At 44.2% G+C, this 18,018-nt stretch overlaps 2 protein-coding genes across 7 annotated transcripts in view; one reads left to right on the forward strand and one right to left on the reverse strand.

Moving 5' to 3' along the window:
- Positions 1–11,971, forward strand: LOC140900220 (lysophosphatidic acid receptor 6). Of its 5 annotated transcripts, none has more exons than XM_073317088.2 (3): positions 1–1,893; positions 2,760–2,863; positions 5,520–11,971. In XM_073317088.2, exon 3 carries the CDS (start codon positions 5,685–5,687, stop codon positions 6,720–6,722), a length of 1,038 nt encoding a protein of 345 aa, XP_073173189.1. In that variant the 5' UTR covers positions 1–1,893; positions 2,760–2,863; positions 5,520–5,684; the 3' UTR covers positions 6,723–11,971. The 5 variants fall into 5 exon arrangements, with proteins under 5 accessions (XP_073173189.1, XP_073173190.1, XP_073173192.1 ...); XM_073317089.2 differs by having other exon boundaries at positions 1–1,681; positions 1,804–2,863; XM_073317091.2 differs by having other exon boundaries at positions 1–1,681; positions 1,807–2,863.
- Positions 7,896–18,018, reverse strand: part of INTS11 (integrator complex subunit 11) — a 24,493-nt gene continuing 14,370 nt past the window's right edge. For both annotated transcript variants that reach the window (XM_073317086.2, XM_073317084.2), the window contains exons 9-17: positions 17,806–17,995; positions 14,739–14,822; positions 13,292–13,381; positions 12,424–12,586; positions 11,280–11,387; positions 10,509–10,570; positions 9,654–9,796; positions 9,086–9,215; positions 7,896–8,079 (exon numbers count right to left, since the gene is read on the reverse strand). In XM_073317086.2, coding sequence (XP_073173187.1) covers positions 8,014–8,079; positions 9,086–9,215; positions 9,654–9,796; positions 10,509–10,570; positions 11,280–11,387; positions 12,424–12,586; positions 13,292–13,381; positions 14,739–14,822; positions 17,806–17,995 — 1,036 coding nt within the window. In that variant the 3' untranslated portion in view covers positions 7,896–8,013. The remainder of the gene's footprint in view (positions 8,080–9,085; positions 9,216–9,653; positions 9,797–10,508; positions 10,571–11,279; positions 11,388–12,423; positions 12,587–13,291; positions 13,382–14,738; positions 14,823–17,805; positions 17,996–18,018) is intronic.

Below are 18,018 nucleotides of genomic sequence, written 5' to 3' on the forward strand. Positions count from 1 at the left end.
TACTTGGGTCATTCCACTGGCTACGCACTCACATACTGTCTTCCCCTCGCCTCCTGCCTCCTCCAACACACAGGGAAGGGACCTTTGTGTGGAGGGGCGTCACTTCCCCAAGGCACAGACAGAATGGGGTCAGACCAGTAGGCAAACCTTTGTCTCCTCTCTACCCCTATTCTTAGTAATCCCTGTCCTCTTGCAGACCAGCAGGAGACACAGTCCTTTATGTATGGATCATGAAGGCCCAACTTGAATCGCGGGATGATTGTCAAATAAGCGCAGCTGAGCTGCAGACAAGACATGGAAAATTGCAGAAGTGTAATTAATTGTGGTCATTTGGAAAAGCCAGAGAAGACCTATTTGCTTAAGAAAAGTTTGCTAGAACAAGTATTATGTTATGCTCGCAAATTTTTTTGATAATCTGACATTTTGCTGCAAGTGTATTACAGTTATTAATGCGCAGTGGTGACAGTGGGAGACCCAGCCGCCCGGGGCCAACAGTGGGGCAGCCCAGCTGCCAAGGGCTGTGGACTAGCAGCTGGGAGCTCCTGCTGTCAGCTGCCTGGCTGACAAAACTGCAGTGGAAGCTGAGTTTGATGATGATACAAGAGGCAAATCAGAATCCAGCTTGCTCTTGGATCACTTCAGCATGCGAGCTGGTGCTGTGGATTGTTTTCTGCTCTTATCAGTGCACAAAGCACACGTGAATCAACACAGGAGCATGTCAGGATGGAGAACACACGGGTGCCTTTTTTTTTTTTTTTTAATCAGGATCATTTTTTGTGACACTTAAACCTTAAGTTTAGCCTATTTTATGACTAGGTCTGATACAATCAGCATCATATTGTGTGTTAATTGGCCTGGCTTGTGAATGGCACCAAAACACCAGCCGTCCTTGAGTGGGACTCTGTTTGCCCCATGCCGCAGGCAGTTGAGCATTGACTTCACTGAGAGCTAAAAGTCAGACCGAGGTGTGCTGGAGGCTGGCCTGTTTTGCTGCGCATATTATGCAACAGTTCATTTTGGTGGCAAAAGTTTTTGGCAGAGAGACTGAAACAAGAGTTATTCTTATATAACATCATCTTGTTCTGCCTTTTGCTTTCTCTCTTTTAAAGCTTTGTGATGTCTTATGGCTTGGTTGGTGCAAACTTCAGTGTCTTGTGGTTCTTCCCAAACGAAAGCAAACGTATCGCTCAGTGAAACACGAGTGCGTGGCCGGGTCCTGCTGCAAAAATCATCCTTAGTGCACAAAGAAAGTGCCTAATGTCAACTTTATTAATTAGCCCTTCCTCCTTATGTGCTGGTGTTGCAGTTATTGAGAAGGACCGGTGCAACTGGCCAGAGAGGGTCAGATTGTCAGTGACTGGGGGGGGGGGTTCCCCCCACCTTCCTCTGCAGTGTGTGGATGCAGGTGACCTGCCAAGATTATCAGGGTCTATCTCACTTACTCATTTCCCCGACATTTGCAGCGACTCTGGGCATCGGTGCATCTTAGTCCCTCCCATTCTCTGCCTGTGGCACAAAGTCTAGGTTCCCGAGGGCTGTAATATTTGGTTTCCTTTTGGTTGCTGGGTGGTGGTGGTGGCTTGTGATATACAGGAAATGAGACTGAACTCTAAGACCCTGTGATAAGCTATCTCCTTGGCTGCAGAGCTGGTGTTCAGAGCCCTACAGTCTGCTCCTCAAGGTAAGAGGGTGCTTTTTGTTACTGGGGGGATACTAGATACCCAGTAACCTATTCAGACAAATGAAAAATCCCATTTAATACTTAGTTGCAAGACTGTACAATGTGCATTAACTCTTTGACAGCAGGGTTGTGAGTTTGTGATGGCAAAATGAAGTATTTCATCCCCTTACGGTTTATCAGTGGAACCACTTCTTCCACCTGCTGAAGGAGAGGTAAGAATTTTCCACTTTATTCTCTCCCTTCGTGCCTAGCGGGTTGGTTCCTACTCACTTTCTAATCCCAGTTACACACGGGTGAGTTGGGAGCTGCATTCTTAGCACTAACAGTAACAGCCACTGCCAATTCCAAGGAGCCCCGGAAAATGCCACACAGTCGGGAAGGTTAACATCGGGGTCTCAGTAGGGGTGGTGCTGACTGCATCTGCTTGTATAGCTTTGGGCTCACCCTGTCATTATCCTAGAGACTGGACATATTGCAGAACAGTTAAGGGACCAGCTGTCATGTTGCTTTGGACTCACCTGGGTATCTGAGCTCCACATAGATACAGTCACACAGGAAATCTGATGCTATAGATCAAATTTAGGCAACTGTTTCCCTGGAAAGGAGTTGACCAGTGGCCTAAACCTTCCCACATCATTGCCATTTCTCCTTACCAAGAAAAGCATTGGTTAAAATACAGAAAAAATCACAAGTGGAATGAATCTGATTTAGGCTCAGGCTAAAGTCAAGTACTAGCCCATGGTTTGGAAGCATTCGCATTCTCTGCTAAGGAGAGACCTAGGGCTGTGTAGTAGCTCAGGTGCCTGTCACAGTTGTGAACTAACATGGGACTGTGCCTTTCACGAGCTGGTGCACGGAAAGACTGCCTTTCACGAGCTGGCAAAACTGAAACTCATCTCATTGTAGTTTCGCGTGACACATGCTGGGCAACGTTCTGTTCACCTACCAGCCGATTCTGAGTATGAACTGGAACTCTTGGCCTACCTCTGCACTTCCTGTGGTTTCTCTCTGCAGAGCAAGGTGGGAGGGTTTTGCTGTATGCTTTGCAATGTGACTTTATTCTGGTGCTTCACTTCAGACAGGAGAGCTCAGCGTCAAGCCTCTGCTTTGTGAAGAGTCTTCACAGGATCCAGTGTGTTCGTTGCATTTTTCGCGTGAGATAAAATGGCCTGGGGATGGTGGGTGAGTTTTTGTTTCTTTCACTTCCCTTTCTTGATTTGTCATGAGACGCCGCGTGGTGCAAGATGAGGGCAATTGGCAGGCCAGGCTCTCTGGCTGTCCATCAATCCGGCCACAAGTGCAGGCTCTAAAATTACAGCCTCTCTACAGATGTTTTTACCAACCCCCCACCCCCACAGCTGCCATCTTGTTTCTCAAGTTGGGTAAAACTAAAACCCTCTCATCATCTGTCTGTCCAATAGCTGAACGACCCAACTTAACTAGCTAGAGGATCTGGTGTTAGTTGGTCAGTTCCACGTTCAGAAGCTAGTGCCTTATACAAGCACTTCTAAAGTAAAAACATCTAATCAGCATGATCCTTGGTTTAGCGTCTGGATTTTTTTAAAGGAATGCCAACATCTTAATACAAGCTGGAAAGCCCCTCTCCAAATTATCAGGCTGAGTTAGTTTTGCAACACCCATGGTAAATGTTTGAAAATAACCTACCATCTTATATGCTAATTTTTTATTTATTTATTGCTTTAAATATCTTGTTATGCTGTTACATCCTTCTACTTGGATGTAATCTGCATTGGACATTGCACCCTGACATTGGGAATGCATTTCTGGTGCTTTAAAAGGGATGCTGTCAAATCACAGTTTGACCTGAAATTTGAATTTTGTAAAAACAAGGGTTTATCCTGTGACTAGCAGAAATGTTTACGTTACTAACAATGGAAACTTTTTTTCCAATCCAACAGACCTTTTCCTCTTCACTACCAGGTTTGCAAATCAGAACTTTTGCACCAGGGAGAGCTTGGCAAGTGAAACTCACGATGGTGATTTTCATTATCCAAGCTGAAATGCAAGTAGTAAAATGGGTGCTGATAAATAGGGCAGAAAGAATTGGGGTTTTTAAAGAGATGTAGGCACTGGTCCTGCAAGCTGATTTACTAGCAGAATAGGGGCTGTAGGGTAATAGGAGAACCATCAGTAAACAATTTAGTTTATTTACAATAGGGAGAAGTTGACTGTACCTGGGGAACTGACAGGGAGAGTTTCGCTGCTACCTCTACCCGCTTGTGTATAATGAAGACACTTTGATTTATTTACTTCCGATGTGTATTGTGATGCTAAATTGTTTGTTTCGTAAAGAGCTGATGATGGAATGTCTTCAGTGTTACTTCTTCCCTCTCTGATCCTCATTTTGCTATAATTCATCCAAAGCAGGTTCACTTTAAGGGAGTGGAACATCTAAACCGAGTTACTCATCTTACCAGTTCTGAACTTAATGACTTCTCAATGTCCTCTTTCAGTGGGGCAGACCTGGTTTCTGATGTCTACTTAGATGGTGGCTTTAGCACAGCTGTGCAAGATTGTACTCACAGCAGACAACTAGAATATTAGTCACCGTTTTCATTGTGGTAATGCTGGGCATGTAGATTTTGTGCCTCCGCTAGTCATTTCTCACCCCCAGACTGCTTGAGAAGTGAGAGTTTTTGAGATTTTCCTTTAACTTGAGTGGGTTGGTGTTGTCAGTTAAATGACACTTATGGGGAAAAAAACTTATATTTTCCTGCATGATGCTACCTCTGCTTCTTACGGACTTACTCAGTCTGCTCTGTCCGTCATTCGGTTAGTGGGCTGTAAAATTACTCTCTCTTTCCTCCTATTTCCTTTAGACAAAGTCTACAACCTATTCAAAACCCCACTGCTCACTTCATTTACTAGTATCCTCTCCACTCACACATCACCCTGGCTGCTCCTCAGATGGAGAATTAAATTTAAGATAGCTCCAAGACCATTGCAACCTCCTTGTCTGTGTGCATGAATCAGTACGTTTGTTTTAGGCCTGCTGCAATTTCTTGGTTGTCCTTTTTTCTTGTCAGGGTCAAATCATAGAGTTGTCACTGGCTGTTTAGATCCTGCTCTGGTGAAATATTCTGCCACAGTGTGGTTTTGCAGTTATTTCCCTTTCCCCCACTCTGTTATCTGAAAGACCCACACCAACAGATTGGCATGACAGGGTGAACAGCAAGTCTGATTACACAAAGTGAAACTATTTCCCCCCACCTCTCTAATCTGTTATAACAATCTTTGGTGCTTCTTGTAACAACAGGGCAAGTGAGGGGACTGACTGTACCCCTTTAATGTATAATGAATAGTAGTATCTACTTTACTAGGGCCTCCCACCAGAGGATCTCAAAGCACTTTACAAACACTGCATGGTGAGGTGGTATCCCAATTGTTTCAAGAGGTTATTTGTATTAGCTACAGGCCCCAGCTGACACCCAAGCCCATGTGTGCTTGGCTTCGTACAGATACATCACAAGAAACAGCCCCTGCACTGAAGAGCTTGCAGTCTAAGACATAGGGTAGGAGGGGCAACAGGCATAGAGAGATGAAATGAATTGCCTGAAACAGAAGTCAGGTCTGCTAGGCGCAGTTCAATGTTCAAACTCACACAACCACTCCTAAATTTGGATGCCTAATCTCAGAGAACTGGGGCTTGACTTGCTCCTGTAACTGGTCTCCTCCAGCTGCCTGTTAAATGTAAATGAGTTGGGGGCTGCGGCTACTTAATCTCAGCCAGTCTCCTGTTTTAGGGGATATTTTTGATTGTAACTTGACAGAAAGGTCTTTCCCAACCACACTAATGCTTATTTTTATATCTTATTAGGCTTACTGAGCATAGAAGCTTTAGTTACATTTTTAACCAGAACTGGGTGATGTAACAACTTGAGTTCTCACAGAGAGCTCCTGGAGCTTTGGACTTGCTCATCTTTGGAAAGAAGAGACTGATCTAGGGTATCCCCACAGAACTTGTTCTCCTGCAGCAGAAAGCATGGAAAACACTTCGTGTACCTTGGCCAGGGGACATTCTAATGCAACACTAGTTGAAGCAGACTTCCAGTACCATCTCTTCACTGTCATCTACAGCATTGTCTTTGTACTGGGACTGCTAGAAAACATCTTAGCTCTCTACCTTTTGACCTGCAATGTTAAGCACACCTCGCACTCCATCTACCTCATCAACCTGGCTGTAGCAGATACCTTGTTCGTGTGTATATTGCCCTTTAAAATCCATTACCACCTGAACCAGAACAATTGGATCTTTGGAGACATGGCTTGTAGGATCACTGGGACCTTGTACTACATCAACATCTACCTCAGCATTGCCTTCTTCACCTGCATTTGCATGGATCGTTACATTGCTGTGCTGCACCCCTTCACCTACATCCGGATTAAAGTCACCCACTACATGACAGTGGTCACCAGCTTTTGGCTCACTGCTGCAAGCATCATGATCCCGCTTATCCTTGGGGGGCCCCTTCACAACAAGGGCACAGGGAACAAGACTGCCTGCTTTGAGAACTTCTCGCTGACCAGCTGGACCCATCGCATGTTGCCCTACAATGTCTGTGCCTTGCTGTTCGGCTTTGTCATCCCGTTTGCCATCATCCTCATCAGCTACCCTCTCATCGCCAAGCGGATCAACCACACCAGACACAGCATTCACAAGAAGAAGGCCTTGAGGACCATTTACCTCATCCTGCTCATCTGCATCCTATGCTTCCTTCCGTATCATCTCACTCACCTACTCCACTTCCTGATGAGGGTCCAGCTCATCCAAAGCTGCCTGTTTACTAACTTAATTTACAAAATGCGCCGGGTCACTTTGGCCCTGGTCAGTTTCAACTGCTGCCTGAACCCCATCCTGTACTACTTCACATCTTCCAGCAAGCCATGGCGGCTTGGCCTCAAGTTCAGATCCAGATCCAAGGTTTACACTATCTGTGACAGAAAATTCAATGACTATCCTTGTAAAAGCAAGCCAGCAGTGAAACCACCAACACAGCAATTGAATGAATTGTCTTTTTAAAACAAGGTCAGTAAGTTATCCACCTGAACTCTGAGGAGGAGTATTCAGGTGCTGTATACGCATACTCTTTAGGGCAGGGATTATAAATTGAATTTGTTGGTGGTGTCAGTCCACTTCCTAGAAGACCAGAGTCTGTTACAGCCGCTACCCCCCTCCAGAAGTCTGTTAATTGGCAAGGGTGGGCTCAGCAGACAAGAAGTTTTTCCCCCCTCAGCTCTAAAAATTGAAGTCCTATTTATACACAACACAGGCACATCTGCTAAAGGGTGTCAGGCAATATTTTTACTTACTTACTAAGCAGTACCAAAAAAAATCCTTTGTATGGAAAGTGGTGACATTGTATGAAATATTTGACAAATTATCCGAACCAATGGACCTGCACCAGTATGGTTTGGTATACCGAATACTTGACTGAGTCATTCTATCATCTGCAGCCTTCTCTCAACTTTCTTAGGTATCCTTTATTTTAACTGCTATTGAGGCGGACTGGGACGCAGAGGGCTAGTTCTAATACCAGTTGCTTTGCAGGACATTGTCCCATGATTGAAGCTCTGCCCATCTGTAAAATGGGAATAACCAAGCACCTCCCTGTTGTCCCATTATTTGCTGAACATTTAGAAAGTGCTTTCTACCTGAGGGATGTTCTTCCTCTCAATAAGAGACCCCTAGGGCATACAGAAGCTCCTCAGCTATTGTTCACAGCAGTGTATGCATATGTGGTTAACTACTTAAATATCATGCTTGTTTTAATCCCTTGGGCTTACTTTTAAGTTCTAACCCCCTATCAGTGTTCTGTACTGTTAAAGTTGACAGTTGACCCTATGTTCAATGCAGAAGCAACAAGATAATTGAATCATTTTGTTCACAAGCAGCTGAGTGAATTAAAATGCTGTTAAGAGGAACATCTTCCTGTGATGTTCTTATGTATGTTGAAAAAGCAAAGTGCTGTCATCCAAATGTTCTTTTTAATATTACAAAAATAAATGTGAAGGGAAAGACTTTGAAAATCTCTTACCATGCTCTACAAGGAACTCCAGTCAAAGCTGCTTCAGGTAACTTGATGCAAACAGCTTGCGCAGTAATTGATATTTGTGACTGGCTTTGCCAGTGGGAGATAGCAGTGCTGCTAAAGCAAAATTTTGTCTGAATAGTTTAATACTCTCTACTGCAGGATATTTTACAATAGACGTTTTATTTAAAAAAACAAGTATTTACATGCTCTGGATAATGTAAAAAACGGAGGTAAACCTGGAAGGCTTCTGAAGTTCCATTTTCCCCATTGCTGCATCACTCAAGCTGTAGTTTGTGGCAGTCCCTTTTTCAATAGAGATGTAAGATAGCTGCCCAGTTCTTCATCCTGTACAGAGAAATAGGTCAGGTGGCAACACCTCCACTCCACTCTCGTTTAGGGCAGCAAATCAGAGCCTGCTGTTTTGACAGGCCTACACCTAAACTTAGTACTGTTTCTGAATTGTTTGACAAATGGGAGTTTGTTACTGCCAAGTCTGCTATTTTGGAAGAACAACGTGTGAGGGGGCGCTGAGACAACAAATGTCTTGTTTTCCTGAGAGCAAAGCAAAAAAAATTTCCCCTCTAAAGAAAATCCTTTTGAAATCCACAAAACCTAGGCACTAGAGAACTCTAACCATGCAATTAAACACTAGTGCCTCTGCTGGGGTGAGCTTTTTGCTAGTCACAACTCAAATTTTTCATACAACCCCCAACTTCCACCCATTGAATCATATTGCTGATGGCTAAGGCCATCAATTTTAGGGTGGTTGATGATTTTGTTTCCAGTGCCCGCAGTGGGAGTAGACTCAGGAGATGGTGCTACCGGAAAGGTAGTTTTATTAGGGCTAAAACACTGGGGGAAAGCTTAAGAAAGGAGGTGACTCTAGAGTTAGTGCATGGCAAGCTGGGGTGTAAATCTACAGCACTCTAACAGGCCCTGTGGGCCTGCGGCTGCCCAATGAAAATTTGAACCAGCAGGCTAGAGCAGCTCCATACTAAGACATCGTGTCTACACTGCAGCTGAGGTGTGAGATTCCCAGTCTGGACAGACGATCATGATAGCTCAGCATGAGCTAGTGCACTAAAAATAGCTGTGTGGATGTTGCAGCAGGGGTGGCTGCAGCTATGTCTGTGCTGCACATGGGAGGTGTAACTCCATGCGTAAGTGGCTCATGCTGGACTCAAACAAACTCAAAGATGGAGTAGCTCTTTTCTGTTCCCTCACTGCAATAACCCACTTCTCTGGAAACTCATCCTTACAATTGCAACCCTCACCACAGGCCCACGTTAGAACATAGCTAACCAGAGTCACTTTGTGAATGTGTGTCTTCTGAAGTGACATTTATTCTTACCTGGTATGTCCATGACACCAGCAAAACTTTGGTTCCTTGGTCCTCTGACTGTGCTGTGGCTTGGATCAGAATGGACTCCACCATGATAGATCCATCAGGGAGATGCTGAACAGAATAATCTTTCAGGACTCTAGGAAGATGGAAGGTACATTATGCATTCCTGCTCTGTACTGAAGTGGGCGTCTGACTACACAGACCTAGCTCCTACAATCAGTGCATCAGTACAGAGAACGCCTGCACCTCCCCGGCCACCGTCTGAGCCAATACCCGCCGGCCGAGGAGGGCAGAACAGGTCTTATTCAAAGCCTGCTTATGCCTTTCTATATTAATCATTAGAAAGTCACATGGTCCCACAGGGCTTGATTTCTGGTTTGTCTGCATAAACCACTCCTGAGGGGCTGGGCCAGCAGTCTAGAGCAGAGGAATTATCTGTACATTTTAGTCACTGGAATCTCTACCAATAGTTTTTTTTGTCACCTATTAACATTCCCCAGCTACGCACAGCTGCTTTGGAACAGCAAGGCCACCCTTGGAGCAGCAGCTGTTAAACAGCCTGTGGCATGCTTACCCCTTAAGGTGATTGTAGACTCGAAGCACCATCTCGTGCTCCTTGCGAGGATCCTGAATGTGGACACGGCAGGTAAAACGCAGCTGATGCTCCCCTAGCCCCAGTTCCTTCAGTGCCTGCTCAGGGGAGACCAAGCGGAAGCTCTGCCAAGGGAAAGGAGAAATCCATTAATCACAGGCTGCCATTCACATTAGCTCTATAGAGAGCTACCCAATAACGAAAAAAGGACTCTGGAGCAAAGGACAAACACATAGATTTCCTTGGGGCATGGACCGTGCCTTTTTAAATGGCCTCGCACACTGTGGACAATGCCACAAACAACAGCCGCTAGCTAGATGTGTGTGTGTACACAGATTTATACAAACACCTCTCTCCATCATACATTCCCTGTTTTCCAAACCTGCCTTCAAGCACAGCTGCTCTATGAATAAAAGTTGGCACAACCCACCTGTATGACAAGAGTGAGTTAGACTACAACCACTAGGTTAAGCATAAGATCTCTTGACCTGGACCAGAAGGTAAATGCATCCATAGTGTGGCAGCAGGAGGCAACAGCATGAGAAAAAGCAGAACTGTATTGGAAGTGGCTCTGTGGATTGGTTAGCTATGTCTCCAGTGTCCTCTTCCAGAGACAGAGAGCCATGCCTCTCGGTTGGTCTGATCTCTACCAACCTTGGTGGTTGAGAAGCTGGGAATTCTCATACACCTGGATCTCCTTCATAGCCCCACAACACTTCAGAGCAGTCACTGCTGAGCTGCTTCCAAGAAGCTAGGACTGTGCACAACACCTTTACTGTTAGCAGAGGCAAACAGAGGCCACAAGACAAGTACTAGAGTAATCTCCTTTTCACTTACATTATCCTTCATGATTAATGTGCCATGCATGAGCTTTGGCTTCTTGGAATCTGGTACGAGACCTAGAGTGGGACCAACCGAAAGGAAGCACAAAGTCATTAATGGTCTTGTGCTTATCTAACACCTTTTATACACACATAGTAAAACACTTTGGGATCCAACAGACTGCAGGGATGAGAAGAGGGCCTGAACTGCCAGCCCCTCAACTGAAATGCAGTAGGTTCAGTCTATGATCTTATAACCTTGGCAGAGACCTTTTACAAACAGTGTCTTAACCCAGTTAGCAATTCCCTGGGGATGGGGCAAATCAGGCTCAGCAACATTGACTTTCTCTCAATCTTGCAGCACACGTCGCTTCCTCGGTTTAGATAGAAGTTTGTGGGGATTAAAACCAGATTATCTTGTAATTCCAACAAGGGTGGAACTGGCCCACTGAAGCATGCATTTGTATCCATTAAGCAAACTTGACAGGTAATCTCTTTGCAGAGTGCATTAATGATGAATAGCAGGGCAGCCCCATTCTGTGTGTGTCTGACTTTCCAGCCTGGGGCTTTTAAAAAACAGTGAATACACTATGAATGGGGATAAATTGGCAGGTGAACTCTTCATCCCACTAGTGATGAAGCTCCATTATGTGGAAGATCACATAAATGTGTCCACAACATCCCCTTCTCACACATCCATGCATAACCTTACATTCAGCAGTAAAAACAAGCTGTACGAGAACTGCAGTGCCTGAAAGGGAAAAGTCATTGTTAACTGGTGTATTACCTATGGCAGTCTCTCTCTTCAACAATCCAAGGGAAATGTCCACTGGTATATTGGGGCTGGTGAACAATGTAGTGGTTTCTCCGTTTGCAGGCATGTAGCAGTTGACATCTGTATTAAAAGCAAACAATACTGGAGAAACGTCCATATAGAGCTTCTAACCCCAAAGGACTTTTTATACAGGAACTATCATTGCACCCATAGCTAGAGTGGAACACGGCGGGTGTTTAACAACAACCCTTTACAACAATTTGGGACAGGGACTAAGAACATTATACTCAACTGAAACTTGAAGGGGTAATGCAAATAGCCAGTATACTTGTTCTAAAGGGAATCTTGCCCGGCCACCAGAGTTAACACCCCTAAACATGTGGTAAATTCCATGGGATCGTTAGTCACAAGTAGTCACGGCCTTTTTACATACTTTTCCCATGGAAGACAGCACAGATTCCCACAAAGGGAACAACGCTACTTAGTGAATCACCAGCAACACCTCATGCAGCAGCATGGGTTTCTTTTGGAGAACTCCCATCCAGCCTGAGTCTTGGAGAATTTGTGAGAGTTGGCAAGATCACAGGCTACAGCAAGACTGCCGCAGAACTTACAGCCAGGATAAAAACAAGTTAATGCAAAAGTCACCTGCAACTGTTGGGAAAATGCACCCAATAAATAAGTATCCAGAGAGTGAAACACAATGGTCTCTTTGCTGATCATTCTCCACCTCGCCTTAGAGTCAGCTGCTTTCAAAAAAGGTTTTAGTTTTTCCTCTACTCTTGCTCACTGTAACTTAAGTCCGTAGTACAGAATTATAAACATGAAAGAACTTTTCCCCACCAGTCTCTGTTGGTTTTCGGAGTCCAAGAGACACAGCTTACAGAAATAAATCCCCGTTTATACATGCACACATACAATAACTCTCTATTTCTTCGACTGCACTGCATCTGATTGGTCCCTAAAGATCATTAAACCTGCAGCAGGGGCTTACTGCAAGCCATGCCATCTGGAGAGTCATCGAGCCAATCAAAACACGTTATTCAACTAGATTTCACATCCTGGCCAAAGTACATGAACTATAAAAATAATTAATCCTTCCCCCTTCCACGATGAATCCTCCCCAGCACCCTCTACACCCAAACAAGTCACATACGAAATTCCTGTTCAATTTTCTGCTTCAGGAACTCCATCTTCTTTGCTTCCCCGTGAACCAGAAGAACACTGCGTGGCTCGGCTTGGCGAATCAGCTGCATTATTCCCTTGGCATCAGCATGGGCACTAAAGGACATGTATTCTACCTGCATCTTCACCTCCAGCTGCAGGGAGCAAGGGGAGAAGCAAACAGAAGCCATCCCCCATCAATACTTGCTTTGCTTGTTCGCAACTTACAAGCCACGCAGTAACTAAACCAGAGCTCTCAGCGTCCGCGTGTAACTGGAGTGAGCAAGACACCTACTTCAGAAAGTGGGACAATTGAGACAGCCAGATCCTTGATGTCAGGGGCAGTTGACAGCAGTCAGCTCCATACAAGGAAAGCAGTTAGTACCTTGCAGGATCAGACTTTATCATTCTGGATACACTACCTGTCTCAGCTTTGCCCAAAGAAAATCACCGTGTAAGGATTTTAATTACCAGCTGCAATGTCCCTTCCAGCAGGAATCTATGTGACCGTTACCTCACTGAGTATAGGTGATTGATGTATTTTTCCATATAGAAGTAAACACCCATTAAAGCCTCTGGGCACATCTACAGTGATTTCAGGCAGTAAGAGATTTATGGGGCAATTGTTCAGCCATTGCCCACGTAGCCAAACTCCTACCGACTGTAGTTGTGGGTCCACACGTGGAAGGATGGCCGCAGAATGCAAATCATTGTCGGTGCAACCAAAGGACCTAATTCAATCACGTCAGCTAAAATGTTACTTGGTACATCAACACAGGGAGAGATTTTCACCGACACAGAGGGCAGTGCAATGTGCAAGTCCCCTGAAAGTCAGTGGTGCCCTTCCAAAATAAACTTACTATTTGTCTTCCTTCCATTTCTAGCTTCCGCTGTCCACTCAGGATCTTATGGCCCACAGTTCCTTGCACACAGTAACCTGGCATAATGACCTGGAAGGAATCCAGACAAATACGTAGCATTTGCACACTGAACGGAGCTACAGTAAATTGTCCTCTTGGGACAGAGCTAGCCACACAGCCACCTGTATGATGCTGATGGCAAGTTTCCATGGTTCTCGACCTGTATACCACAGCTCTTTGTTTAGATGCTACTGAATCTATTCTGTTCAATTATGCCCCTTAGCATCTTGTATGATAAAGACCCCCCGAGTATGGCACAAGCATTAAGATTAAATTTAAAAGGTGGCTTTTGTTAAAATTTGCATGCTACTAAATAAGGGTTATTACTAGTCATGGGTAAACAGACAGCTTTGAACAGATAAGCACAGCTGAAAATACATTTTCATAACAAACTCTTGCACCACTCATCCTTTCTGAGTCTACTGCCTACAATGCAACATTTTAATAGTCAGAAAAGCTTGAGCTAAAAGAACTGTACCCATGTCAGTTCCTCAGGAAATCCCTCTCTCCCCGACTATAAAGGCCTGGTTATCATTCAGTTTCATCGGATTCCTTCAAAATTAAGGCTTCTTTAAAAGATCTTCAAAATATTTAGTAAAAAAATATAAAAAGCGGTTCCAGTCTCAAACCTGAGGAATGTCACCTTATGAGTTTCAAAGGTCACCGTCAGCCTTTGTGCACAGAAACTCTCTCAGTGGGATATTTTATATCCTTATCAAGACCACCAGAGCAGGCTGGCTTTCAGAGTGTGGCTCCGTGAGAAACGCTCAGAGTTCCACAGCTATTCACCATCGATGATTTTCATAGCCAGTGTTCCCTGTGTAAAAACTGACCCGCATGGATACTTGATAAGGTGGTCCCACTGAAATAAATGGACCAGTGTGTCCCCACGCATGGATCACAGGCAGCATGTTAGGAGTTAATACTAATTTTTTCCCCTAATTGAAGCACAATGTGGTATCTAACATAGGTCAACTTAAGTCTGGAGTGTAGACATGCCATCAGAACTGATAGCGTCATGTTCATGCACAGTAATTAAACCTTGATTTTATCAAGCTGCATCTGTTCCTCAAAGGGTGAATCCTTGTCCAGCAGAGACAAATCCTGGCCCCAGCGAAGCCAATGGCTAAACATCCACTAATTTCAGGGCCTGGAGTTGGTCCAAATGCAATATGCCAGTCATAAAAAGCATTTTTTAATTATGCTTTAATTAAATAAGGTCAGTCAGTGGTTATTACTAACTGATGACTCATTTAGATAACAGCCGATAAAGGAAAGATACATGCAAAAGACTCTGCCATTATAGGCAGAGTTTATTTCTAAAACGACTGGACTATAGCCCCACACATCAATATGAGGCATCATTCAAGGTCACAGAATTTCTTACCATGTTCTTTTCATTCCCTGCCCATTTCCTGAAGATCTGAAGGGACTGTCCAGCATGAAGCATACCTGGGGTTGCAAATACAACCTAGGTTTCAAAACAAGAGTGTTAGGTGCTGCCACACAGAGATTCATTTTTCCTAATGACTAAAAAGCAGGTTTCCCAGATTTTGGAGAGAGCACATAAGAACAGAACCCAGAAAGTTCCATCCATGAATCTATATAGTACCAAATAATATACAGTACTGTTTATACTCATTACAGCTGTGGGGTTGGGGGGGGGGGAGGGGCAGAGGTAATTTTTTCCAACTGTACCTTATTTTCATATAATAAGATCTCCATAATTTTCCATAAAACAAAATACTTCAGAATTCACATTTCCTAATAAACCCTTCAAGAGTTTTTATTAGCCTGTAGTGCCGTGATGGTTTCTGAGCGATCTACTGGGATGTAACTAGAACAGGTATCTGTCAAAATCAACAGCAACAATGCAACATTTATTTGTTTTTAAAGGGTCACTGTCGTGAGTTTAATTTAAAGGGATTGGTTATAAGAACTATAGATTGGATCAGTGCAGAGGAATGCACTTAACAGATCTGCCATTTGTAGATTAATTTTCTAATTACAAGAGGAAAAGGAGGACTTGTGGCACCTTAGAGACTAACACATTTATTTGAGCATAAGCTTTCGTGAGCTACAGCTCACTTCATCGGATGCATTCAGTGGAAAATACAGTGGGGAGATTTATATACACAGAGAACATGAAACAATGGGTGTTACCATACACACTGTAACCAGAGTGATCACTTAAGGTGAGCTATTACCAGTGGGAGAGCGGCGGGGAGGGAGGGGGGGTTTATAGTCAAGGTGGGCCATTTCCAGCAGTTGACAAGAATGTCTGAGGAACAGTGGGGCGGGGAGATAAACATGGGGAAATAGTTTTATTTTTGGCCACTATGGCTGTAGAAGCCCTCTACACCAACATTCCACACAAAGATGGACTACAAGCCGTCAGGAACAGTATTCCCGATAATGTCGCAGCAAACCTGGTGGCTGAACTTTGTGACTTTGTCCTCACCCATAACTATTTCACATTTGGGTACAATGTATACTTTCAAATCAGCAGCACTGCTATGGGTACCCGCATGGCCTCACAGTATGGCAACATTTTTATGGCTGGCTTAGAACGCCGCTTCCTCAGCTCTCGTCCCCTAATGCCCCTACTCTACTTGTGCTACATTGATGACATCTTCATCATCTAGACCCATGGAAAAGAAGCTCTTGAGGAATTCCACCATGATTTCAACAATTTCCATCCCACCATCAACCTCAGCCTGGACCAGTCCACACAAGAGATCTACTTCCTGGATACTACAGTGCTAATAAGCGATGGTCACATAAACACCACCCTATACCGGACACCTACTGACGGCTATTCCTACCTACATGCCTCCAGCTTTCATCCAGACCACACCACACGATCCATTGTCTACAGCCAAGCTCTATGATACAACCGCATTTGCTCCAACCCCTCAGACAGAGACAAACACCTACAAGATCTCTATCAAGTATTCTTACAACTACAATACCCACCTGCGGAAGTGAAGAAACAGATTGACAGAGCCAGAAGAGTACCCAGAAGTCACCTACTACAGGACAGACCTAAAAAAGAAAATAACAGAACGCCACTAGCCATCACCTTCAGCCCCCAACTAAAACCTCTCCAACGCATCGTCAAGGATCTACAACCTATCCTGAAGGACGACCCATCACTCTCACAGATCTTGGGAGACAGGCCAGTCCTTGCTTACAGACAGCCCCCCAACCTGAAGCAAATTCTCACCAGCAACCACACACCACACAACAGAACCACTAACTCGGGAACCTATCCTTGCAACAAAGCCCGCTGCCAACTGTGTCCACATATCTATTCAGGGGACACCATCACAGGGCCTAATCACATCAGCCACAATATCAGAGACTCGTTCACCTGCACATCTACCAATGTGATATATGCCATCATGCGCCAGCAATGCCCCTCTGCCATGTACATTGGTCAAACTGGACAGTCTCTACGTAAAAGAATAAATGGACACAAATCAGACATCAAGAATTAAAACATTCAAAAACCAGTTGGAGAGCACTTCAATCTCTCTGGTCACTCAATTACAGACCTAAAAGTGGCAATACTTCAACAAAAAAACCTTCAAAAACAGACTCCAACGAGAGACTGCTGAATTGGAATTAATTTGCAAACTGGATACAATTAACTTAGGCTTGAATAGAGACTGGGAGTGGATGGGTCATTACACAAGTAAAACTATTTCCCCATGTTTATCCCCCCCGCCCCACTGTTCCTCAGATGTTCATGTCAACTGCTGGAAATGGCCCACCTTGATTATAACTACAAAAGGTTCCCCCTGCCCCCCCACTCTCCTGCTCATAATAGCTCACCTTAAGTGATCACATTGGTTGCAGTGTGTATGGTAACACCCATTGTTTTATGTTCTCTATGTATATAAATCTCCCCACTGTATTTTCCACTGAATTCATCCGATGAAGTCAGCTGTAGCTCACAAAAGCTTATGCTCAAATAAATTTGTTAGTCTCTAAGGTGCCACAAGTCCTCCTTTTCTTTTTGTGAATACAGACGAACACAGCTGCTACTCTGAAACCTGTACTTACAAGAAGGTAGGTCTTGTAGTATGTTTATTCCTTTTATTATGTTTAAGACAAAAGCTTCATTATTGCTGCATATGATTGGATTTATTAGTGCAAAAAAATGTATATTCAACAGGGATTTGGGTGTAGAGTCCCAGGTCTGCCATAGGCACTTCTTATGTGACACTGGGCAAATTACTTCATCTCTTTAGGCCTCAGTTTCCCATCTGTAAAATGGGGATAACAGTAATTCGCTATCTCAGAGAGGTGTTGTGAAAAATACATTGACAATTGTGAGGAGTTCAGATGCTATGTAAATTGTGCACTGTCCTTAACCCAGGCAAAAAACAGCACTAAAGCATCTCCTATCAATGCACATCAATCCTATCATGTTCTTAACCTCCACGTACCATTGGCCCAGGGTTATCGGCAAAGGCCCTGTCAAATGCCTTGATGTGTTTGAATTCGAACATGTTTCTCTGGACAAAAGTTTTCCGGATCTTCTGATTGGTCCATGTGATGAAGAGCTTGTAGTAGTGATTGGCCTTCTCAGTCAGCCCCATGGAGAAGTAAATTGGGGCCTTCAGGTTCATTCTTTCCCTTTGGGGAGAGAGAAAAGTCAG

Source organism: Lepidochelys kempii, chromosome 18 (assembly GCF_965140285.1).
Source record: "Lepidochelys kempii isolate rLepKem1 chromosome 18, rLepKem1.hap1, whole genome shotgun sequence".
Lineage (NCBI taxonomy): Eukaryota > Metazoa > Chordata > Testudines > Cheloniidae > Lepidochelys > Lepidochelys kempii.